This window comes from Cebus imitator, unplaced genomic scaffold (genome assembly GCF_001604975.1).
Source record: "Cebus imitator isolate Cc_AM_T3 unplaced genomic scaffold, Cebus_imitator-1.0 Scaffold28, whole genome shotgun sequence".
Classification (NCBI taxonomy): domain Eukaryota; kingdom Metazoa; phylum Chordata; class Mammalia; order Primates; family Cebidae; genus Cebus; species Cebus imitator.
The window spans coordinates 5,026,788-5,051,131 of record NW_016107343.1 but is presented as its reverse complement, the minus strand read 5'-3'; the positions used below and the strand labels follow the sequence as shown (position 1 = coordinate 5,051,131).

The window sequence follows — 24,344 nt, the reverse complement described above, 5'->3', positions numbered from 1 at the left end:
GACAGATGATTCTAACCAGGCATGGTGGTGCATGCCTGTATTCCCAGCTACTCAGGAGACTGGGGTAGGAGAATGGCTTGAGAGCAAGAGTTTGAGGTTGCAGTGTGCTAGGGTCAAACCCGTGAACAGGAGCTGCACTCCAGCCTGGGCAACACAGCAAGACTCTGTCTCTAAAATAAATAAATTATTCTGATAGCCGCATAAGAACTAATTACAGGAGGACAAGAATTGAGGCAGAGAGGCCACTTAGGAAGTTATCCTGAAAGTACAAGCAAGAAACTATGAACTAAGTCAGTGGCTGTGAGGATGGAAAGGAAGGGCCAGATTCTGGGGGAATTAAGAGGCAGAATACAGGACTTGAACTTCAGGAGAGAGGAGGGAAATCAGAGCACTAAAGTCAGAACACTATGATTATCTGTTCATTTCTATGCCTCGTCCAATAGGCAGCCCCACCTACCACACTGCCTAGAAGACAGGACATTTCCGACAAATGTCTGCTGTCTGTATTAGATGAATAAATTCCATGTGCAGACTTGGCTGAGTGAATGAAGCCTTTCACTGAGATAAATACAAGTGGAGGAACAGATCCGAGGGATCGAGGAAGGCTGACGATGACATTAAGCAGGCCTGAGCTCAGGAAAGCGGTCTGGCTGATGACTGGTTTGGGGAGTCAATGCTGAAAAGCTGATAACGCAAGACATGGAGTGCGCTGAGTAGAAGGGAGGGCTTTCTCCTGCAAAGAACTGAGTTAGGAGAACCGACCTACAGGGAGTTGCAGAAGCCAAGTGAGGAGAGCGGTGCCAGAGGTAGAGGGAGATTTTTAAATCAATGCAAGCAAAGGAAAAAACAAGCTTTCCAACTTTCCCAAAAGATGGCATAAGGTTGGGCTAGCCCCGGATTTGGACCCGGGGGAGCCTGCCACAGAAGTATCCTAGCAAGCTTCGGAAGGCCTGGCCTCGCTCGCCTACGAGGAACAGAGCAGCAAACCAGCGCCAGGTGCCCAGCGCGCCTCTCCCGCGTCCCGACCCGCTGCTCACTCACCCGCCAGACCCCAGCCCGGACCCGGCCGCCCGCTCAGGAGCCGCCGAGATTTCAAACGGAGGCACCCTAGCCCGGTCGGCCGTTTTTCACGTCTTCCCTCAGTCCCCGCCCACACTCGGGCGCTACCCGCTCGTTAGCTCGCGAGCGTGCCTCAGCTCCCCCGCCACGCTCCCTTCCCCGCCGCCCAACTCCTCCCTTGAGGAGGTCCTCACCTATCCCCCACCCCGGAAGGCTCCAGGCGAGGCTCCGGGCGAGGCGCAGCTCCAACCAACGTCACCCAACACCCACCCTCCCCGCTTCCAGGGACGCCAGGGTGTGTTGCCCTGCAGCGCCCAACAAACACTTCCGGAAAAGGTACCGGCCTAGCAACTGAGAGTCCCGCCTCCATCCGGAGCCAATAGGTCGCCGGGTGAGAGCTCTGATACTGGATTGGCTCAAGGTCCCGTCGGTGCACGCGTGAGCTCTGCCAGTTTTCCGTTGCACGATGGGAGTGTAGTTTAGGATAGGTAACGGGAATCCGCAAGAGGTTAAAAAAGAACCCCGAATTGAGACGTGAGGATTTCTGCCAGGACAGAGGACTATTCAGAGTATTTATAGTAACGTGAATTATCTAAGGCAATTTATTGATGATTTGTTAGGAGTATGATCATCGGGTGAATAATACAGTGGTCATCAATAATCAACCCATTGGCCCTTTAATAACAAAAGAAATGTCAATGTAATGTAATGGAGACGCCCCCACGCCCCATCTCTCCCCGCAAAAAAATGGCTCTCATGTGCTTCGATTAAACCAATGAGCACCTGAACAGGAGTTAGACCTATTTTCTGCTATCCAGGTTTTCACCAAAGTCCAGGGTTCAGTTTGAATATGCCTGCATGATGGGGATAGTAATGTCTGTCATAACTATTTTAAAGAGTCTGTTGAAGAAGAAAAAAAAATGAAACAACGTGTAGCTCCTCTACACACCCTGTCTGGCAGAAACGTTGCTACTAATATAATTCCAAAGAGTTTTGGTTTTGCTTGCACAAGGGCAAATCTTCCTTTCTCTCGTATGTCGCCAACCTCCTAGAGAAGATAAGAGGGGCAAAGACAGTGCTGGCCATAACATCAGTGGGAAAATTGAAAAACAGACAAATAGAGACGCTGCTAGTTGAGGAGGAAAATGGTGAGACCGAGCTCCTAAAGCCGCTTCTGACAGGTTCTAGAGATGTATCCGACTCAGACCAGTCCCAGCGCCACTCAGAGGCTGATTCCAGAATGAGAAACTCTGATTCTTGGAATATATTATTGGAATATACAGAATATACAGAGCATATTCCTTGTGAAAGTTGTCAAAATCAGGAGTCATTTGTGTTAAAACCCTGACAAATGGAGCCAGGGAAGGCCATGAAGAGAGGGTTCTCAGGCACGAATGCGTGATAACAAGAACCATCGACCCGGCCTGGTGGCTCATACCTGTAATTCTAGCACTTTGGGAGGCTGAGGTGGAAGGATCACTTAAGCCCAAGAATTCAAGACCAGCCTGGGCAACATGACAAGACCCTGTCTCTATTTATATATATATATATATTAGCCAGGCGTGGTGGCACATGCCTGTGATCCTAGCTACTCAGGAGGCTGAGGTGGGAGGATCAGTTGAGCCTGGGAAGTTAAGGCTGCAGTGAGCAGTAATTGAGCNAAAAAAAAAAAAAAAAAAAAAGAAGCCAGGAACTATCACAAAAGAATGCAAAAACCACAGCCTTGCACAAAGGCTGTGGTTACACACACACAAAAAAAAACCTCGGCAAGACCATCTGTGCAGCAATTGCCTGTCCAACCTTGGACTGATGCTGCCCCTGTTACTGAGACTTGTAGTCAAAGACTATTGTTTCAAAACTATTTATGTAATCATCTTCATTTGCCTTTAAAAATTCCTACTTGCCCAACCTCTATGGAATGTGTATTCTCATTGCAATGCGACTTCTGAATAAATATCATTCTCTGTTGGAGTTTCCCTCTCTGTTATTTAGATTGATGTTCCTCATGTTAAAGCTTTTCTGCAGCAGTCATGCCTATACTTCCTTTATTCTTAATGTAGATGACAAATCATTGATCCCCCTTCCTCTCCATCTTCTTTAAAAGTGTAGGCCAAGCGCGTGGCTCACACCTGTAATCCCAGCACTTTGGGAGGCTGAGGCAGGCAGATCGCCTGAGGTCAGGAGTTTGAGACCAGCCTGGCCAACATAGTGAAACCCTGTTTCTACTAAAAATCCGCAAATTAGCTGGGTGTGGTGGCAGGCACCCGTAATCTCAGCTACTCAGGAGGCTGAGGCAGGAGAATCATTTGAACCCAGGAGGCAGGGGTTGCAGTAAGCCAAGATCACACCACTGCACTCCAGCCTGGGTGACAGAGTAAGACTCTGTCTCAAAAATAAATAAATAATTAATTGAAAAATAAATAAAAGTCTCACTGAGGGACCAAGGGGACCAGACTGGGAAGGAACTCTAAGGCTCACCAGCTCATCTACTACAAACCTGTACAAAACAGGGATTCAAAAAACCATCTGTAGACTTGGTCCTATATCTAAGAATTTGCAATCTTTGCAATCAATCTGGTTTATTTTATTTATTTTTATTTTATTATTTTGAGACACAGTCTTACTCTGTCGCCACCATGCCAGGCTAATTTTTGTATTTTTAGTAGAGACAGGGTTTTACCATGTTGGCCAGGCTGGTCTTGAATTCCTGACCTCAGGCAATCCACCAGCCTCAGCCATCCAAAGTGCTGGGATTACAGGCATGGGCCACTGTGCCCAGCCCTGTTGATTTTAATTGCCATCCAAATGCTTAACTCCTGTGCCTTAGCATGGGTTCCTTTCTCTCTCTCGGGAAGAGCTAATAAAATAAGAGATACTATGGGATTAACAGGATTACCTTCACTCAGATCAACAATTTGCATTTTATCAGGTTTCCCCATAGGTTTGTACTTAGAAATGCAAGCCAATTTATAAAATTCCCCAAGGCAAACATAATTAAGAAAGTAATCTTTGGGGGGAAAATAACAAAAATGACACACTTTTTTTTTTTTTTTGAGAGGGAGTTTCTCTGTCACCCAGGATGGAATGCAGTGGTGCAATCTCAGCTCACTATAACCTCTGCCTCCCAGGTTCAAGCGATTCTCCTGCCTAGCCTCCCAAGAAGCTGGGGCTACAGGCATGCACCACCACACCTGGCTAAGTTTTGTAATTTTTAGTAGAAATGTGTCACCATGTTGGCCAGACTGATCTTGAACTCCTGACCTGAGGTGATCTGCCTGCCTTGGCCTCCCAAAGTGCTGAGATTACAAGGGTGAGCCACCACAATCAGCCTGACACACTAACTGAGATACCAATAATATACTCAATGAATGAAGAAGAGAGATAGGACTTCACTCATTATAGGTTATCTTCTACAGTAAGAATGAATATTTAGGGGTCATATTTCAAAGATGGGAAAGAATTGATGACAAATTTTTTCCCTACTCCTAGGTCTGAAACTCCACTATTAGAACTTTTTCTTTTTTCTTTTTTCATTTTTTTTTTTTTTTTTGAGACAGAGTCTTGCTCTGTCGCCCAGGCTGGAGTGCAATGGTGCGGTCTCCGCTCACTGCAACCTCCACCTCCTGGGTTCAAGCAAGTCTCCTGCCTCATCCTCCTGCATAGCTGGGATTACAGGCATGCACCACCATGCCCAGCTAATTTTTGTATTTTTAGTAGAGACAGGGTTTCACCATATTGGCTAGGCTAATCTTGAACTCCTGACCTTGTGATCTGCCCACCTCGATCTCCTAAAGTGCTGGGATTACAGGTGTGAGCCACTGCACCCAGCCTAGAACTTTTTCTTACAACTCAACAGCCAAAAAACAAAAAAAAAAGAAAAATAAAAAAACAAATAATCGGATTTAAAAATGGGCAAACTGCCTTAAAAGACATTTCTCAAAAGAAGATATACAAATGGCCAGTATGTGAAAAAATGTTCAACATTACTAACCAGGAGGGAAATGCAAACCAAAACCACAATGAGATACCACCTCATTCCAGCTAAAATGGCTACAATAAAACAAAGGAAAACAAGGGTTGGTGAGGATGTGGAGAAGAGGATGTACTTACAATGTTGGTGGGATTGTAAATTAGTACAGTCACTATGGAAACTGCATGGTGGCTCCTCAAAAAATTAAAATTAGAACTACCACACTATCCAGCAATCCCAGTACTCGGTATATATCCAAAGGATATATATAAAAAGATCTCGGCACCCCCATGTTAACTACAGCATTATTTACACTACTCAAGATTGCAATGAACCCAGGTGTCCAACAACAGATGAAAGGATAAATAAAATGTGGTATATATACACAATGACATACTATTTAGCCATAAAAAATAATGAAATCCTGCCATTTGCAACAACCATGAATGAACCTGGAGGACATGATGTTAAATGAAATAAGCTAGGCACAGAAAGACAAAGACTGCATGATCTCAGTCATGTGGAATTAAAAAAAAAAAAGTCAATCTCATAGAAGCAGAGAGTAGAACAGTGGCTACCAGACTGAGGAGGAAAAGAGAGGGGAGCATGGGGAAAAGGTTGGTCAATGAGTATAAAGTTACTATTAGGAGGACTAGACCAGGCACAGTGGCTCATGCCTGCAATCCCAGCACTTTGGGAGGACAAGGCGGGTGGATCACTTGAGGTCAGGAGTTCAAGACCAGCCTGGCCAACATGGAGAAACCCTGTCTCTACTAAAAATACAAAATTAGGCCAGGCGCCATGGTTCACACCTGTAATCCTAGCACTTTAGAAGGCTGAAGTGGGCAGATTGTCTGAGATCAGGAGTTCAAGACCAGCCTGGGCAACATGGTGAAACCCCCGTCTCTACTAAACTACAAATAATTAGCCAGACGTGCATCATGTGCCTGTAGTCCCAGCTCTTGGGAAACTGAGGCAGAGAATTGCTTGAACTGGGAGATACACACGCACACACACACACACACACACACACACACACACACAAATTTAGCCAGGCATGGTGGCACACTCCTGTAATCCCAGCTACTTGGGAAGCTGAGGCAGGATAATTGCTTGAACCAGGTAGGCAGAGGTTGCAGTGAGCCAAGATCACACCATTGCACTTCAGCCTGGGCAACAAGAGTGAAATTCTGTCTCAAAAAACAAGAAAAAGAAGGCTGGGCACGATGGCTCACCCCTGTAATCCCAACACTTTGGGAGGCCAAGGAGGGTGGATCAGGATATCAAGACCAGCCTGGCCAACACGGTGAAACCCTGTTTCTATAAAAACAAACAAACAACAAATAAATAAATAAAAATAAATAAGAGAAAAAAGATATAAATTCTGGTGTTCTATTGCACAGTAGGGTGACAAAGGTTAACAGTAACACTGATATGGTATATTTCAAAATAACTAGAAGAGAGGTTTTCGAATGTCCTACCACAAAGAAATTATAAATGCATAAAGTAGTAGTCATGCTAAATATCCTGATTTGATCATTATGCAACATATATATGTATCAAAATATCAAATTGTACTTCATGAACATGTACAATTACAATATGTCAGTTAAAAAACAGTAACAGCCGAGAGCAGTGGCTCACGTCTGTATTCTCAACACTTTGGAAGTCCGTGACAGGAAGATCCTTTGAGGCCTGGAGTTCAAGACCAGCCTGGGCAATATAGTGAGACCCAATCTCTAAAAAAAAAAACCCAAAAAGTTAACCAGGCATGTTGGCGTGTGCCTGTAGGCTCATCTGTGGAGGCTGAAGTGGGAGGATCACTTGAGTGCAGGAGATCAAGGCCGTAGTGAGTCATGATCATGCCACTGCACTCCAGCCTGGGTGACAGAGCAAGACCCCATCTCTAAATAAATAAAGAACAAGTATTTTAATTCTGGGAAAAAATAACTTTTTATTCTATTTTTATACTGCTTATTTGGGCTATACAGAAAACTACTCACATGATAAGAAAGAAAAACATTTCATAATCCTACCAAATTTTAAGGATATAAAGATATAAAATGTTCCTTCTACACTTTCAATCCACTTTATTTGAAACTGCGGGGGTGGGGGGCGGTGGGAGAAAAAAAAGAAAAAAAAAAGAAACTGTAAACTGCCCTCCCGTCTCCCTTCTCTACTTTATTTTTCCCTATAGCACATGTTACTATCCGAGATACTATAATTTTATTTCTTTACTGCCTGTCTTCCTGCATTAGAGTATAAGCTCCATGAGGACAGGGATTTCACATATCATTGTATCCCCAGTACCTAAAATAGTGCTTAGCATGTAGTAGGCACTCAATGTACATTTGCTGAATGAATGAGTAAAATAAGAAAGAAATTAAACCCTACACTTCCAAGGAAACCACTGTTGACATTGTGGGTGTTATCTTCCAGATTTTTTGTTGCTTATACCAATGTAAATTTATATACATATACATTTTTATATATACATATATGCACAAGCCCATTCTTCTTAATTTTTACAGAAATGAGATCATAATGTTATTGTTCTAACGTACTTTCTTTTTTTTTTTTGAGATGGAGTCTTGCTCTGTCGCCCAGGCTGGAGTGCAGTGATGTGATCTTGGCTCACTGCAACTTCCGCCTCTGGAGTTCAAGTGATTCTCCCACCTCAGCCTCCCAAGCAGCTGGGACTACAGGCATGCACTAGCTAATTTTTGTGTTTTTAGTAGAGACAGGGTTTCACCATATTGACCAGGCTGGTCTTGAAGTCCTGACCTTGTGATCCACCCGCCTTGGCTTCCCAAAGTGCTGGGATTACAGGCAGGAGCCACCATGCCTGGCCACATGTACTTTCTTTAACATGTCATAAACATCTTCCAAGGCCAGTTTATAAAAAACTGTGCCACTGTTTTTAATAGTTAATTAGGATTTCATTGAACAGATATCTTATTCCCTATTGAATTTTTTTTTTTTTTTTTTTTAACAGAGTCTCACTCTGTTGCCCAAGCTGGAGTGCAGTGATACAATCTTGGCTCACTGCAACCTGTGGCTCCTGGATTTAAGAGATTCTCCTGCCTCAGCCTCCTGAATAGCTGGAATTATGGGTGCCTGCCACAGTGCCTGACTAATTTTTTTTTGTATTTTTAGTAGAGACAGAGTTTCACCATGTTGGCCAGGCTGGTCTCAAACTCCTGCCCTCAAATGATCTGCCTCCATGGACTCCCAAAGTGCTGGGATTACAGGCATGAGCCACTGCTCCTGGCCTTTTTTTTTTTTTTTTTTTTTTTTTTTTTAGTAGAAACAGGGTTTCACCATGTTGGTCAGGCTGGTCTTGAACTCCTGGCCTCAATGATCCACCCACCTCAGCCTCCCAAAGTGCTGGGATTACAGGAGTGAGCCACCACACCTGGCCTGATGATTTTTTTTTGTTTTGCTTAAAGAGATGGGGTCTTGCTCTGTCTCCAGGCTGGTCTTGAACTCCTGGCCACAAGCGATCATCACACCTCAGCTTCCCAAGTAGCTTGGATTGCATGCATGAGCCCATTACACCCAGCTTTGTTGTGAACCCAAGGTTTTGCTATAGTACACACTGCTGAAACGTTGTTGTTTTTGTTGGATAGGGTCCTAGAAGTGACATTGCCCAGAGTTTGCATTTTTTACATATTAATAGGCATTGCAAATTACTCTGGAAAAATGGAATAATTTACAGTCCAAACATACCTTCATCAATACCAAATGTTACAAATCTAAGAGGGAACAAAAGAATGAGAAAGGAACAAAGAATCTACTGTTTTCCTTTGTTCCTTCAACTACTAATGAAGTTAAGCTTTCTTCATATGCTTTTTTTCATGTTTATCACCCATTTGAATTTCTTCTGTGAATTCCCTGTTCACATTCTTTGTTCATTTTCTTTTTCTCTTCTTTTTTGTTTGGTTTTTGTTGTTGCTTTTGTTTTTCCTCAGTCTTTCCCCTTACCCTTTGTTCATTTTTCTATCAGGTTGTTTGGAATTTATATTGATTTGTAGAAGCCCTTTGAACATTATAACATTAGCCCTTTGTCCCTCTATTGTGTGGCAAACATTGTTTCTTAATCTGTGGCTAATCTTTTAACTCTATAAATGTCACTTTTCTCAGTAATTGCAACAGTAATAATACTAACAGCTGACCTTTGCTGAGCACTTACAACATGCTGGACACCATTCTAAATGCTTTACATGGATTGTCTCATCAAACTCTTACCTTATAAGGTCTGAACTATTAATAGCATTATCTCCATTAGGGGCCAGGCAAAGTGGCTCACGCCTGTAATCCCAGCACTTTGGGAGGCCAAGGCAGGCAGATCATTTGAGGTCAGGAGTTCGAGAGCACACACCTGGCCAACATGGAGAAACCTCATCTCTAGTAAAAATTAAAAAAAGTTAGCCAGGTGTGGTGGCATGAGCCTGGTGGCATATGCCTGTAATCCCAGCTACTTGGGAGGCTGAGGTAGGAGAATCGCTTGAGCCCAGGAGGTGGAGGTTTCAGTGAGCCAAGATCACACCACTGCACTCCAGCCTGGGTGACAGAGGGAGACTTTTGTCTAAAAAAAACATTAGCCAGGCATGGTGGTGGGCTCTTGTAATCCCAACCACTCAGAAGGTTGATGCACGAGAATTGCTTGAACCGAGGAGGAGGAAGTTGCAGTGAGCTGAGATTGAGCCACTGCACTCACTCAAGCCTGGGCGATAAAACAAGACTCTGTCTCAAAAAAAAAAAAAAAAAAAAAGACTCAAAAAGGTTAAGTAACCAGGGTGGGGTCTCCCGCTCACTAGCTGAACCAAAATTAGAACACTGGCAGTATTGGAATACTTCTGATTCTACAGAAGTTTTAAATATTTAAGTCATCAAACCCATCCAATTTTTGGGTTTCTTTACCTTCTGGGTTTCATTAGGGAGATAGTCTTCAATATAAGATGATAAAAAATTCTATTTTTCCTGTAGTTTTATTTTAATGTTAAATTTTTAATCTATCTGGAATTTATTTTCAGATGAATGAAATAGACATTTGGTTTTCTTTCCTTCCAAATGGGTTGCCAGACGTCCCAACAACAGTTTTTGAATAATGCATCCATTTTCCTCCGATACGAATGCCATCTCTATCATATATACAATTCTCATACATTTCTCTATTTTGATTTTTATATTTTTAACTTGTGTCTAATTACTTCATTGGTTAGGATTTCTATCCATGTCATACAATCTGCAACTACTGATTCCTTTGCTTTCCAACACGTATAACACTTTTTCCATTTTCTTGTCTTTTGAGTCAGTCAGACTGTTCTGAACTGTGTGGGATAAGAGTAGAGATAATGATCTTTCCTTTCCAAAGCCTGCCTTGAATGGGACTAACTTAGCCCGTTACTACTATATTTTGTATGATTTTTTTGTTTGTTTGTTATCTTGTTTAAAAAGTTTCCTAGCTGGGTTCAATGGCTCCTGCCTATAATCCCAGCAATTTGGGAGGCCAAGTGGGCAGATCCCTTGAGGCCAGGAGTTCGAGCCAGCCTGACCAACATGGTGAAACCCATCTCTACTAAAAATAGAAAAATTAGTCAGGTGTGATAGCATGCACTAGTAGTCCCAGCTACTCAGAGCCTGAGGCATGAGAATTGCTTGAACCTGGGAGGCAGAGGTTGCAGATTCGAGACCATGCCACTGCACTCCAGCCTGGGTGACAAAGCAAGACTCCCTTTCAAAAGAAAAAAGAAGTTTTCCCTTTTTTTTTTTTTTTTTTTTTGGAGACAGAGTCTTGTTCTGTCACCAGGCTGGAGTGCAGTGGCACTATCTTGGCTCATTGCAACCTCTCCCTCCCGAATTCAAATGATTCCCCTGCCTCAGCCTCCTGAGTAGCTGGGACTACAGGTGCCTGCCACCTTGCCCAGCTAATTTTTTTGTATTTTAGTAGAGATGGGGTTTCACCATGTTAATCAGGATGGTCTCCATCTCCTGACCTCATGATCTGCCCACCTTGGCCTCCCAAAGTCCTGGGATTACAGGTGTGAGCCACCGAACCTGGCCTCCCCTTCATTTTTTAATCAGAGTGACTCCCTGGTGCAGTGGCTCACACTTGTAATTCCAGCACTTTGGGAGGATGAGGCGGGCTGATCACCTGAGGTCAGGAGTTCGAGACCAGCCTGACCAACATGGAGAAACTCTGCCTCTATTAAAAATATAAAATCAGCTGGGTGTGGTGGCACATGCCTGTAATCCCAGCTACTCAGGAACCTGAGGCAGGAGAATCACTTGAACCCAGGAGGCAGAGGTTGTGGTGAGCCAAGATCACCCTATTGCACTCCAGCCTGGGTGACAAGAACAAAACTCCATCTCAAAAAATAATAATAATAATAAATCAGAATGACTGCTGAATTTTATCAATGGCTTTCCACATTTGATAAACAATATATTGCTAAAACCATACCGGCTTTTCCCCTTTAAACTGTTAGAACTCTATCGCTTTTTAAGGCTTTAAGCTCTTACCAGTTAATATACAGATACTTCTTGGAGTGTTAACACTTTAAAGCTGTCAACAGCTGTTTCTCCTCAGTCTGGCTGATGATGCAGAAAATCAGAGGGGTCATGAGAATTCAAGGCAAGTAGAGCCTCAACGCTTTGAGGCTGTTTCTTACCTCGAGAAACCCGCTGTTTCTTACCTGCGAGTAGACTGCAGGGGCAGGAGAAAATAGACAACTCCACTTTCCCCTTTTGGACCCTGCTCCGGTGGTTTGCAGCCTGGAAAAACTCTTCCATCCCTTTTAATCTTGCTCCTTCGGTCTCTGCTCTTGAAAATCCTACCCATTTTTAAACACTCAAATTAAATACCACCTTCTCCCACTGAGTCTTCCCAGATCCCCTAGATGTCCCCCCCAAATCCCTACTCCTTAATGCCACATCGTTTAATATGAAAACCCACAGTGGCAGGAATCACTTAACTGTCCCTTGTGCAACCACCTTTGGTGCATGTGCGTTTCTCTCTGTAGCCCCAGCACCTGCAAGTGTGCCTGGCATAAAGTGGGTGCTCCTTCCATGCGGAAAGACTGACAGAAGAGAGGTGTGCTCCCCTCCATCCATCTGGCCCTTCCCGCCAGGGCCCTGCAGGGCGGACTCCACCTCGGCAGAGGGCATCCCAGACCCCTCTAGAGCCCCGGAAGCCGGATTGCCTGCCATGGGAAGACTACACTTCCCAGCGATCCCAGGGAAAAGCGAAAACCCTTTGGCTTTGACAGCCGCCGCCACAAGTCTTTCCGCCTCCCCAGCCTGCCCGGGAGCTGCGATCCGTGAGCTGGATTATGGTGGCCTGAGCAGCCAACGCAGCCGCAGGATCCCGGAGTCCCTGCCCCTGCCCGCGCCGCCGCCCGCCGGGGGGACCCGGGAAGCCGCCGCCGGCCCGCCATGCCCGCCCCTCCCAGCCCCGCCGGGAGCCCGCGCCCGCTGCCGAGGCTGGCGGCCGCCGTGCAGATGTAGTGGGCTCCGGATCCCAGCCTCTCCCCTTCTCCCGAGCTCTGCGGATCTCCCCTGCCCGCTCTCCACCGCCCGGACCTGGGGGCTGGCCCAGGGCCCTGCAGGCTCTGGCGTCCTGATGCCCCCAAGCTCCCTCTCCTGAGAAGCCACCAGCACCACCCAGACTTGGGGACAGGCGCCAGGGACGGACGTGGACCAGTGCGAGCCTAGAGGGCCCGAAGGCCGGGGCCCACCATGGCCCAAGCCCTGCCCTGGCTCCTGCTGTGGATGAGCGCGGGAGTGCTGCCTGCCCACGGCACCCAGCACGGCATCCGGCTGCCCCTGCGCAGTGGCCTGGGGGGCGCCCCCCTGGGGCTGCGGCTGCCCCGGGAGACCGACGAGGAGCCCGAGGAGCCCGGCCGGAGGGGCAGCTTTGTGGAGATGGTGGACAACCTGAGGGGCAAGTCGGGGCAGGGCTACTACGTGGAGATGACCGTGGGCAGCCCCCCGCAGACGGTAAGGTGGTCAGGCCAGCCCTAGCCCTTCCCCTGCATGAGCAGGGGGAGACAGGATGGGGATGCCGCAGGCTGGCCCCTGCTCAAAAGGGCTGGTGGGGACAGCAGGAAGGACCCCTCCCCAACCATTTCCCGGGGGTCACGTGGTCGTTGGCAGAAGTGTTCCCAAGCTCCCCTTTCCCTCCCCTTCTCCCCTCACTGTCTGCCTAGTTCCCCTTGCTCCTCATCTGACACATATGCCCTCAGGAAGGATTTGGGGCAAGAGAGACACATCAGCTGGGGAGGCTGACCTGGGTGAAGGGTCCTCCACAGGGGCACTATAATAGGTGTCAGTCCCCTCTGACAGTGGCCCAGACTGAGTCTCCCAAATCCCATCACTCTGGAGGTTGGCCACCCAACCTTGTTCCCTCCTCCGATGTTCCCACCATTGTTCCCAGCACCTCTGGGACCAAGGAATCCTGGCAGCAGTTGGATCAGCCCCTTGCTCCCACCATCTGGGCTGACACAGGGACCCCCAAAGTGACGCTGCTGAGGCCCCTGTGACTGCACTCAGCCCGGAAGACCTGAACAGGCTCCTGCTGTCCCCTCCTCCTCCCCTTCCCCGTATGGTGGTCTACACTGCAGCCACTCCCCTACCCCACACCTCCCCAGGCCAGTGGGGAACTGAACTGAACCTGGGGAAAGCACAAATGGTAGGAAAGGAGCCAGAGCTCCCTTCTAAGAGTGCGACTCCTTCCATGGCAGGGGAGAGGGGAGGCATGGCCGTGATAGAGAAAGCACTGCCTGCACTCCCTATCCTTCCTGACAATCTCCAAGGTACCTTCAAGGTGGCTGGTGAAGGTGGTGCCCTCTGCACCTCTGTGGGTGAGCAGCCCTCCATGTGGGGTGCTGTGGCTAACCTCTATGTGCATCTGCCGCCTCTGCTGGGGAGTCCAGGCCCGGGCGGCACTATGGTTCTGTGTATGCTGGTGTGTGTCACCTTGAATCTGATCCTGCCCATCTCTGTGAGCCACCCCCGGATCTGTGTCTGGGAAGCCTGTCCTTGGGAGGGTCTGTGAAGGCGGGAGTGTGTTTGGGGTGGGCGCAGGGGACAGCCACACTTCCCCGAACTTCTCAGCTGGATCTGGAAGAAACACAAACTCCCACCTCCCAATTACCTTGCAGAAGCCATCCTTCCTAGGTGCATGCTTCTCAGCCCTACTCTCAGCTAGCTGAAGGCCTGGTCTCCCCCACTTTCTCCTCCTCTTTCCTGTGCACCATAACTTCCCCAGAAGTAGCCTCCAATGAGAAGTAGAGTGGCAGGACAGAGCCCGAATCTAGGCCCAGAGTAAACAGAATGCTAGAAGATACTGTCAGGGAGCAGGGGATATGTGGAGACCTGGGACCCACTCCTGTTTCTGCTACTGATGTGCTGTGCCAACTGTGCACAGACCCCATGGCATGACACAGGACGGGGCTGCAGAACCTGCACAAACTTTGAGGTCAGACAGTCCAGGAATCCCAGCTCTACCCGCCACAGCTTTTCCTCTTCTCAGCTGTGTGGCCTTGGGCAAATTGCATAACCTCTCAGAAACTACTGCCACGTCTTTAAAATAAGTGAAATGAAATCTCCTTTGCAAGGTAATTGTGAGGACTAAATTGTGAGGATTAATTGTTCTCTCTCTTAATTGTTCTGCTTTCACCCAGAACAACACACCTGCATACAAAACTGACCTCCAACAAATACGAAGTCACTTTCTCCTTGTCTGGCCTGTTCTGCCTCTTCCATGCTATGCAATGAGGCACAAAAACTTGGATGTCCTCGGCCTCCACGTTTTACATGTTTAAAACTAGGGTATCCATTACTGTACTTCCCCGATCTCCTGAAATAATGCATACATCCTGCGGTCAAGTCTTAGCAGACAGTAATTGCTCAGTAAATGTCAGTTCCTTCCTCGCTCCTTTCTAGAAGAGGAAAGTGGGCTTTAAAGTTCAGCACCAGCCCTAGAAGCTAGTGCCAAGGAGCCCACAACTAAAGCAACTGTGTGGCTTGCACTATGGTTTCTAACTAAGCCTGCATCAGCCAATCTCTGCCCTCTGGTGGCTTGGACTCTCTCCCCATCTGTCTGTAAGAAGGATGCCCTTTCTCCCTACATGCCACGGCTGTCATAAGTGCCAAATGAAAACTTGGATGGCATTGTATACTGAGCAAGTAAAAGTGAAATTTGGGAAGCACGTTCTCTGTGTTAGGCAATTAATTGCTGGTGTTTGGGAGTTGATCCACAAAGAGACAAGAAGACACGTTTTCTGCCCATATAGAGTTAGAGCGGAAGTGAAAGGGTGGAAGGGACAAGTACAACGTCATCCATGCAGATACTCAAAGTGAGGTCTGCAAACCCTCGTTGGAGCCTGCTAAAAATGTAAATTCCCTGGCCCCATCCTGGACCTTACAGTCAGTATCTCTGACAGTGGGGCCCCGTAGTTTATGCCTCAAATTTGAGAAGCACTTATTTATAGGAGTGCAAAGAGTGAGTGCCACAGGTGTTCAGAAGGTGATAAACTCATCCAGGAAAGCTTCACCAGGGACATGTGCGCTGAGCGTGGTTTGAAGGATGGACAGGAGTCAGAGGCTATTCCCCGGGGGCAGATGGCACCGTACTATCCCATTGCACTGTAATTGCACCTTACTCATATGTCCATGTCTGCTCCTTCTCACCCTACCCCCTTAAACTGGGAGAGGCCACAATGAATGAGGGGATGAGTTATGGATGTCAGGGCTTCAGCATGGTTGTTTAGGAGACAAGAGAGAGCCAGTCCTGTTAATATTACAGGTTTATGCTGAGACCAGATAAGTGTGGGTAAATAAAATAGAGCCAAATTGCCAAAAAGCTTAAGTGTGAGACTATAAGGTTTGGACTTTGGCCTTCCGATATAAGGCTGGGTGCAGTGGCTCACGCCTGTAATCCCAGCACTTTGGGAGGCCGAGGCACACAGATCACCTGAGGTTGGGAGTTCCACACCAGCCTGACCAATGTGGAAAAACCCCGTCTCTACTAAAAATACAAAATTAGCCAGGCATGGTGGCTCGTGCCTGTCATCCCAGCTACTCAGGAGGCTGAGGCAGGAGAATCACTTGAGCCTAGGAGGCAGAGGTTGCAGTGAGCTGAGATCATGCCACTGTACTCCAGCCTGGGCAACAAGAGCAAAACTCTGTCTCAAAAAAATAATAATAATAATAAGGGAAAATTTGAATTTATTGGGGCAGGGGGATGACATAAATACAGCAATCTTTTAGGAAGAGATATCTGAATTTTAAAAAGAGTGGAACTGAAAGACACAGGCAGCAGGGACTGTCACAACAATCTAGGTGCGAGGCCCTCCATGACAAGGAGGGCATGACGCTATGATAAGATGGAAAGAGAAAGGAAGGGCAGGATGCAGAGAACATGCCAAGGCAGGTGGGCAGGACTTGGTGACATGGTGTGAAGGGAAAGGAAGAAGGCATCAAAGATAGTTTTGAGATTCTCATCTAGGGTGAACTGGAGGATAACAAGACTATGGGAATAGGAAAAGTGGCAGGAGGGGATGGCTTATAGTATTGGTATATAAATGTTGGTTTGTTTGTTTGTTTATTAATTACAGGGTCTCTCTCTGTTGCCTAGGCTGGAGTGCAGGAGCATCATTATAGCTCCTGGGCTCAAGTGATCCTCCCGCCTCAGCCCGTACTGGGAGTACGGGCACAGGCCACAGGCCCAGCTGATTTTTTCAAATTGTTTGTAGGGGCGGAGTCTCGCTATGTTGCCCAGGCTGGTCTCCAGCTTCTGGGCTCAAGTGATACTTCCACCTTAGCCTCCCATTAGCTTGTTCCTTATAGCAATTCCTGCACCATATGAAAGGCCTTCACTTCAGTGAGCTGTGACTGCACTACTGCAGTCTCTAAAAGATACCCTGTCTCTAAAAAAGAAAAAAAAAAGATCTTTATCACTCACAGTGTCTAGCAGAAGACATGGGGCTGAAAGGTTAACACACTGGCTAGGTAGAAGGCTAGTAAGTTAAGACCTATTTAATCCTTGTTCTTCCTACTGTGCCATTTGTCTTGGGGAAGAAGAGTTGATCACAAGCATCCTTATTCCATTCTCCCGTTACACCTGCGGATACCTCCCTTACTATACCTGTAATGTATTACAACTGTTTTTCTGTTTGTTTCCCTCATAAAACTTCAAGCTCTGGCCAGGCACAGTGGCTCATGCCTATAATCCCAGCACTTTGGGAGATCGAGGTGGGTAAATCACTTGAGACCAGGAGTTCAAGACCAGCCTGATCAATATGGTGAAACCCCATCTCTACTAAAAATACAAAAATTAGCCCAGTGTGGTGGTGGGCACCTGTAATCCCAGCTACTTGGGAGGCTGAGACGGGAGAATTGCTTGAATCCAGGAGGCAGAGGTTGCAGTGAGCTGCGATCACGCCACTGCACTCCAGAGTGAGACTCTGTCTCAAACAAACCAACAAAACTTCAAGCTCCTAAGGACAATGTCTTTTAAATTTTATTTACTTATTTAGCAGTCTTTGTATTATAATAACCTATAACAATGCCAAGCTCAGAACAAACACCTAAAAAACATCGAGTGAATGAAAACAGCTGCAAGCATCTAAAGAGAACTGTTGATGGGCAGTTGTAAATGCAGAACTGTAGCTCTTGGAGAAAGTATTTTTATTTTTTTAAACCAAGGGGCCCGGCTCGGAGGCTCATGCCTATAATCCCAGCACTCAGGTTGAGGAGGGCAGATCACCTGAGGTCGGAATTTGAGACCAGCCTGGCCAACATGGTGAAACCCTATCTCTACTAAAAATGGAAAAATTAGCCAGGCGTGGTGGCGCGTGCCTGTAAACCCAGCTACTCAGGAGGCTGAGGCAGGAGAATTGCTTGAGCCTAAGAGGCAGAGGTTGTAGTGATCCAAGATCACACCACTGCACCCCAGCCTGGGTGACAGAGTAAGACCCTGTCTCAAAATAAAGAAGTAAAAGGATGTCACCTCATTTTGATATTATGAGCATCACTGACCAAACACAGAAAAATAAGGTAACTGTTAGGAGTGAAATTTGTGATGTCAATTCAGTTTAACAAATATTTACTGAGCACCTACTATGTGTAAAAGAGAAAAATAATGCCATAGTCTTAGCCCTTGGACAGCTCACAATCTGATGTGAGACACAGATGTAACACCTAAATATCACACAAGACCAAATGCATTTGGTACAAATAGTACAGTGGGCCTTGGAAGTGCACAGAGAGACGCGGCTACTTCTGACGGGCATTAGGGATGGCTTGCTGGAAAAGAAGGTATTTGAATAAGGCCTCAAAAGATGAGAAAGCTTTGCAATATGGAGAGTAGTGGGGAGGACCACTTCACAAAGAGAAGCGTGAACTATGGTGAGAAGCCAGGAGGCATGGTGGGGATGCTGTGGGGGTGACAGGACTTTGGATTTTATTCTGCAAGCAGTATGAATCCTCGTAGGTATATGAAAAGAGGGATGATATCGTCTAACTTTAGTTCTAGGAAAACAGCTTCCTTGTGCAGGATAACTTGGAGAGTCTAGTGTCATGACTCTAGACATGGAAACAAGGATCTCAGGATACAGGGGCCTGAAAGGGTGGTGGCAGTGAGCGTAGGAAGGCGGAATTGACATTCAGATATCGTTTAACCAGTTATTCTCCGTGCTTGATGAGATGTATGGGGTGAGAGAGAGGGAAGAGGAGATGATGGCTTTGTTTAACCTCTGTGACTTTATTTAACCTCTCTGACAGGGAACAAAGCAACAGGGGCAAGCTTTAGAAGCACAATATAGTTTTTTGTTTGTTTGTTTGTTTGTTTTGAGATGGAGTCTCACTCTGTCGCCCAGGCTGGAGTACAATGGCACGATCGCAGCTCACTACAACCTCCACCTCCTAGGTTCAAGTGATTCTCCTGCCTCAGCTTCCGAAGTAGCAGGGATTGTAGGAGCCTGCCACCATGCCCAGCTAATTTTTTTGTATTTTTAGTAGAGACGGGGATTTCACCATGTTGGCCAGGCTGGTTTCAAACTCCTGACCTCAAGTGATCCGCCTGCCTCGGCCTCCCAAAGTGCTGGGATTACAGGTGTGAGCCACTGCGCCCAGCCATGAAGCACAGTATAGTTTATTAAAGTTTATGTTTTTTATTCTGCTTTAATTACAAGGGATAGGTATTAGCATACCCATTTTGGGGATGAGGAAACTGAGGGCCAGAGAGACTAAGTGTCTTGCCCAAAGTGATTCTATTAGTAAGAACAGAGTCGAGGTTCAATTCTAGGTCCTCGGATTCTCAGTCCAAATACTGGGTCCTTTCCTTACTGTGTTCTACGATCTGGGACTTGTTGGTTGTCTTTGAGATGCTACTGGGTCATCCACGTGGATGTATTCAGCCACCAGCTGACAGTGGGAATCTGGAAAGAAGTTAGAACTGGACAGGCAGAGTTGGGAGTTACCCACAGAGAGGTTATGAAAGTCAAGTTAGCAAATAGACCTATTCTTTGAGGGAACAGAGAGGGAAAGGAGAAAAATGATTAGGGAAGGAATATTAGGTGTAAACAAGGAAGCAAGAGAAAATGATCAGAGCAGTAGAAACTGAGGATTCAGGGTCTCAGAAATCAAGAATGGCCAGATGGGTTTTCTTTTTTCCTCTCCTTCCCCCATAATGGTTTCTGAACTGTGTTTGGCAGAGTTCTGTAAAGGGACCTCTTTTGTGAGGGAGGAGGCTGGGAGACAGATAAGTAGTCAGCACTCTAGAGGCCCACCCTTCCTGTCACCAAGCCGTCCCCACCTGCCCCCCCTCAATCTCCTGAGCCTCTAGATAACTTTGTTTTTATTTATTTATTTATTTTTGAGATGGGGTTTCACCATGTTGGTCAGGCTGGTCTCAAACTCCTGACCTCAGGTGATCATCCTCCTTGGCCTCCCAAAGTGCTGGAGTTACAGATGTGAGCCGCGGCACCCAGTCTGTTTTTATTGTTTTTATACAGTGGACTTCTGGGATACATATATATATATGTATCCCAGATATATATTTAAAGTTGTGGTTTTGTGTGTGTGTGTGTGTGTGTTTTGAGACAGTCTTGCTCTGTCAATACGCTGGAGTACAGTGGCACCATCTCGGCTCACTGCAATCTCCACCTCTCAGGTTCAAGCAATTCCCCTGCCTCAGCCTCTCGAGTAGTTGAAATTACAGGCGCGCACCACCACGCGTGGCTAATTTTTTGTATTTTAGTAGAGACGGGGTTTCACCATGTTGGGCAGTATGATCTCGATCTCCTGACCTCGTGATCCACCTGCCTCAGCCTCCCAAGGTGCTGGGATTACAGGCGTGAACCACCGTGCCTGGCTAAAAAAGACCTTTTGTAATAAGAAGGTTGAAAACCATCCAGCTCAAAGAACCACCCTCCAAATTAGACAAAGCCAGCAAGACCCCGGCTCCGTAAGTTGCCTACCCAGTCCCTGCGATCACAGCTGGGTTTTTTGAATTGGGCCTCAGGTTGCTCACAAGCCCTTGCTGGAGCCCTCATCCTGTCATTCCACACCTCTTCTCTCTACTTCCCAGACCAGTAAAGAAGAGTTTAGGGGGAGTGAGGGGGCGCTGAGAAAGACTGAGCCTCTCACTAAGGTGGTAGATCAGGAACCCTTCTTGGACATCTCCAATAAAGGGCTAAGCAGAAAATTCCAGTTGAAAGTCCAGGAAGAGGCTGGGCGTGGTGGCTCATGACTGTAATCCCAGCGCTTTAGGAGGCTGAAGCAGGCGGATCACCTGAGGTCAGGAGTTTGAGACCAGCCTGGCCAATGTGGTAAATACCCATCTCTACTAAAAATACAAAAAGTAACCAGGCGTGGTGGCATGTGCCTTTACCCCCAGCTAATCAGCAGGCTGAGGCAGGAGAATCACTTGAACCCAGGAGGCGAAGGTCGCAGTGAGCCGAGATCATGCCACTGCACTCTAGGCTGGGTGACAGGGCGAAAACTCCATCTCAAAAAGAGAAAATCCAGGAAGAGAAACACCTCTCAGGGAATCCCCCATACCTGGTGACTCTCTCTCCCTGGAGCCATTTCTATTTTTTTTTTTTTTTTTTTTTTAGACGGAGTTTCACTCATGTTACCCAGGCTGGAGTGCAATGGCACGATCTCGGCTCACCGCAACCTCCGCCTCCTGGAGCCATTTCTTTCAGGTGCCTGGGCAGGGGAGAGTTCTGGGAAGGAGCCAGGACATTTTCCGAGTTCTAGAGCTGCCCTGAGATTCTTCTGGCAAGATGTGACAGCATCTGAGTACCTCCTCAGTACTGCAGCCTTGGGTACTATAGCCAAAATAGGAGAGCTGTGCTGTGCTGAGGAGAAGGGGGAATCAGCAGTACTGGGGGGATTCTGACATGGGGGAGCCGGGACTTCTAGGTCCTTGTCCTCACAGAGCAAACTGGCCACGTTCTGTCTCCTCCCTTGCCAACCTATCCTCTGTCACCATATCTCCCAAGCTGCTGTCACCCTGGGGCTACCCACTCTGCTGCCCACAGTAACCCCACTGTAGGCCGGATGTCTTCTTGCTTGGTCTTTCAAGGTCAGTGAATTTTTTTTTTTTTTTTTTTTTTTTNTTTTGAGACGGACTCTCACTCTGTCATCTGGAGCAACAGGCTGGAGTGCAGTAGTGCAATCTCAGCTCACTGCAATCTCCTCCTCCCAGGTTCAAGCCATTCTCCTGCTTTAGCCTCCCAAGTAGCTGCAACTATAGGTGCCCGCCACCACACCCAGCCAATCTTTGTATTTTTGGTAGAGACAGGGTTTCGCCATGTGGGCCAGGCTGGTCTCGAACTCCTGACCTCGTGATCCGCCCACCTTGGCCTCCCAAAGTGCTGGAATTATAGGTATGAGCCATTGTGCCATTTTTTTTTTTTTTTTGACCTTGAGACAGGGTCTCACTCTGTTGCCCAGGCTGGAGTGCAGTGGTATGAAATTGGCTCCTTGCAACCCCCGCCTCCTGGGTGCAAGCAATTCTCCTGCCTTGGCCTGCCAAGTAGCTAGGACTACAGGCATGTGCCACCATGCCCGGCTAATTTTTGTTTTGTTTTGTTTTGTTTGAGACAGGGTTTCACTATGTTGGCCAGGGTGATCTTGAACATCTGACCTCAAGTGATCCGCCCACCTCAACATCCCAAAATGCTGGGATTACAGGTGTGAGCCACTGTGCCCAACCCCACCACTTATTCTTTTCCAAGTCCTGTGGAGGTTTTGATAGGTAGCACAAGGAATGAGTTGCATCTCCCAATGGCTTGAACAAACAAGCCCATGTGCTGAGCATGACAACACAGGTGCCATGGGGCGAGATGCCAGAGGTCAACTTCATTTTCAACTGAGGATAGAGCAAGAGAAGATTCAAGCCACTGTAACCTGTGGGTGGGACAAGGTTAGATAACAGGAAGGACTTACCATCTGATAATGAAAAACAGTGGGTGGAGCTGAAGAGATGCCTCAAGAGCCAGCACAGGCAGGGGAGGGAAACAGGAAGTCAGACCTCTCCTTCAAACAGAACATTTCTGCCTTTTTCTCTTTTGTACACCAGGATCCTGCATATGATTGGAAAAGGGGAAAAAGGTTCTGCTGCTTTAGAAAAAAAAATTTTGTAAAACTATTGTCATGAATTTTTTGATCGTCGACATCCATCATTTTATTTGAGTAGGAGGCACTGATAAATATTAGTTGAGCTGGGTTAGAGGCTGCAGAGAAATGGAGTATCCCATCCAAAGGGGGAAAGGCACACTAGATAAGGTTTAGAGTGACCCAGCCACGTTGGGACTCCTTGAAAAACCAGCCAGAGGTGGGATAAGTGGCGCCAGGTAGCCTGCTTGCTCCCAGGTAGCAATGGCCAGCTACAGCCAGGACAGCCAAGTGGAAGACAGAGGAAATATCTGGGAAAAGGAGTCTATTTGCACAGGGTTAGCTGATTTGTTCAAGGTGGGAGGAACCTGGGAGGAACCTGGACAGGACCCAATCGCTGGACTCTGAAGCAGGAGCTGTGTACTCTGTTGGACATAAGCCCCTCCCAGCTGCTGACTTAAGGCCTCTCTTGTCCTTCTTTGGCCCCTTTTCTCAGCTTTGGGTAAGCTCAGGTCTGGAAATCACTTAGGAAAAGCAGATGAAGCTGACTCAGAAGGTTCTGGGACCAAGGAGCTGCTCTAAGAATCACAGGACCCTGGGTGAATATTTAGTCAAGGTACATGGGTATGGTGGGTGTCACTATGCCCAGTGGTCATGCACAGTAACAGGCTGAAAATCATCCCTGCAAGTACTCTGGGGCTGAGAATTAATAGCAGTGGTGGCTCACGCCTGTAATCCCAGCACCTTGGGAGGCCGAGGCAAGTGGATCACCTGAGGTTAGGAGTTTTGAGACCAGCCTGGCCAACATGGTGAAACCCCGTCTGTACTGAAAATGCAAAAATTAGCCAGGAATGGTGGCAGGTGCCTGTGGCCCCAACTACTCAGGAGGCTGAGGTGGGAGAATTGCTTGAACCTAGGAAGCGGAGATTGCAGTGAGCCAAGATCGCGCCACTGCACTCCAGCCTGGGTGACAGAGCTAGACCCCGTCTCAAAAGGAAAAAAAAAAGAATAGCAGGAGTCTGTAGGGTCATGGGAATTAACTGCAGGGAATGAGGCAGTTGCTGTCAATTAAAAAAAATCATTATGGAGCATCAACTCAGGGCTGGGTGACAATTAAGTAATAAGCATACAAATGCTCCCTACCCTTGTGGAGCTCATAGTCTGTGGGATAGGCAGACATTAAATAAATGATTAAAAGTGTGAGTGGCAGACAAGGAAGCACAGGTGCTACTGCAGATCTGCAAGAGGAAGAACCTAATCTCATCTGGGCATCAGGACAAGATCTTTGAGAGAAAGGACATTTAAAGTGTGATGTGAACATTAGAACAGGGAAAGAACGTTGCAGACAAGCATCTGCAAAGAGGTAAAGTGAGAGATCATCATGCTTTTGGGAAACTTTACAAGAAGCATGGTGAGGGAAGGGAACTGGCAAGAGATGTTCACAGGGTTGACCGTTGGTGCCTTCAAGGTCAAGGATCCCAGGATTTAATTCAGATAGTTGGTGTCTGTTATCTGGCGCTGGGTAACAGACTGCTCCAAATTTTAGTGGCTCAAACAAGAGTCATTTTATTTTTCAGGATTCTGTGTGTTGGCTTGTGATTTTTCTTTTCTTTTTTTTTTTGAGCCGGAGTTTCGCTCTTGTTACCCAGGCTGGAGTGCAATGGCGCGATCTCGGCTCACCGCA

The 24,344-nt window shown here is 47.0% G+C and overlaps 2 protein-coding genes across 22 annotated transcripts in view; one reads left to right on the top strand and one right to left on the bottom strand.

The window, feature by feature from the left end:
• The window catches only part of CEP164 (centrosomal protein 164), a 91,317-nt gene extending 79,224 nt beyond the window's left edge, over positions 1 to 12,093 (bottom strand). For 16 of the 21 annotated variants that reach the window (XM_037736669.1, XM_037736667.1, XM_037736660.1 and 13 more), the window contains exon 1: positions 1,254 to 1,383. The gene's annotated coding sequence lies outside the window, so the exon portion shown is untranslated. Of the gene's footprint in view, positions 1 to 864; positions 982 to 1,253; positions 1,432 to 11,987 lie in introns of those variants that run through there. The other 5 variants (XM_037736670.1, XM_037736661.1, XM_037736671.1 and 2 more) reach the window with 3 other exon arrangements.
• A 220-nt stretch (positions 12,094 to 12,313) lies between these two features.
• Positions 12,314 to 24,344, top strand: part of BACE1 (beta-secretase 1) — a 30,443-nt gene continuing 18,412 nt past the window's right edge. The window contains exon 1 of the mRNA XM_017523376.2: positions 12,314 to 13,030. Within this exon, the coding sequence (XP_017378865.1) occupies positions 12,770 to 13,030 (261 nt within the window). The 5' untranslated portion in view covers positions 12,314 to 12,769. The remainder of the gene's footprint in view (positions 13,031 to 24,344) is intronic.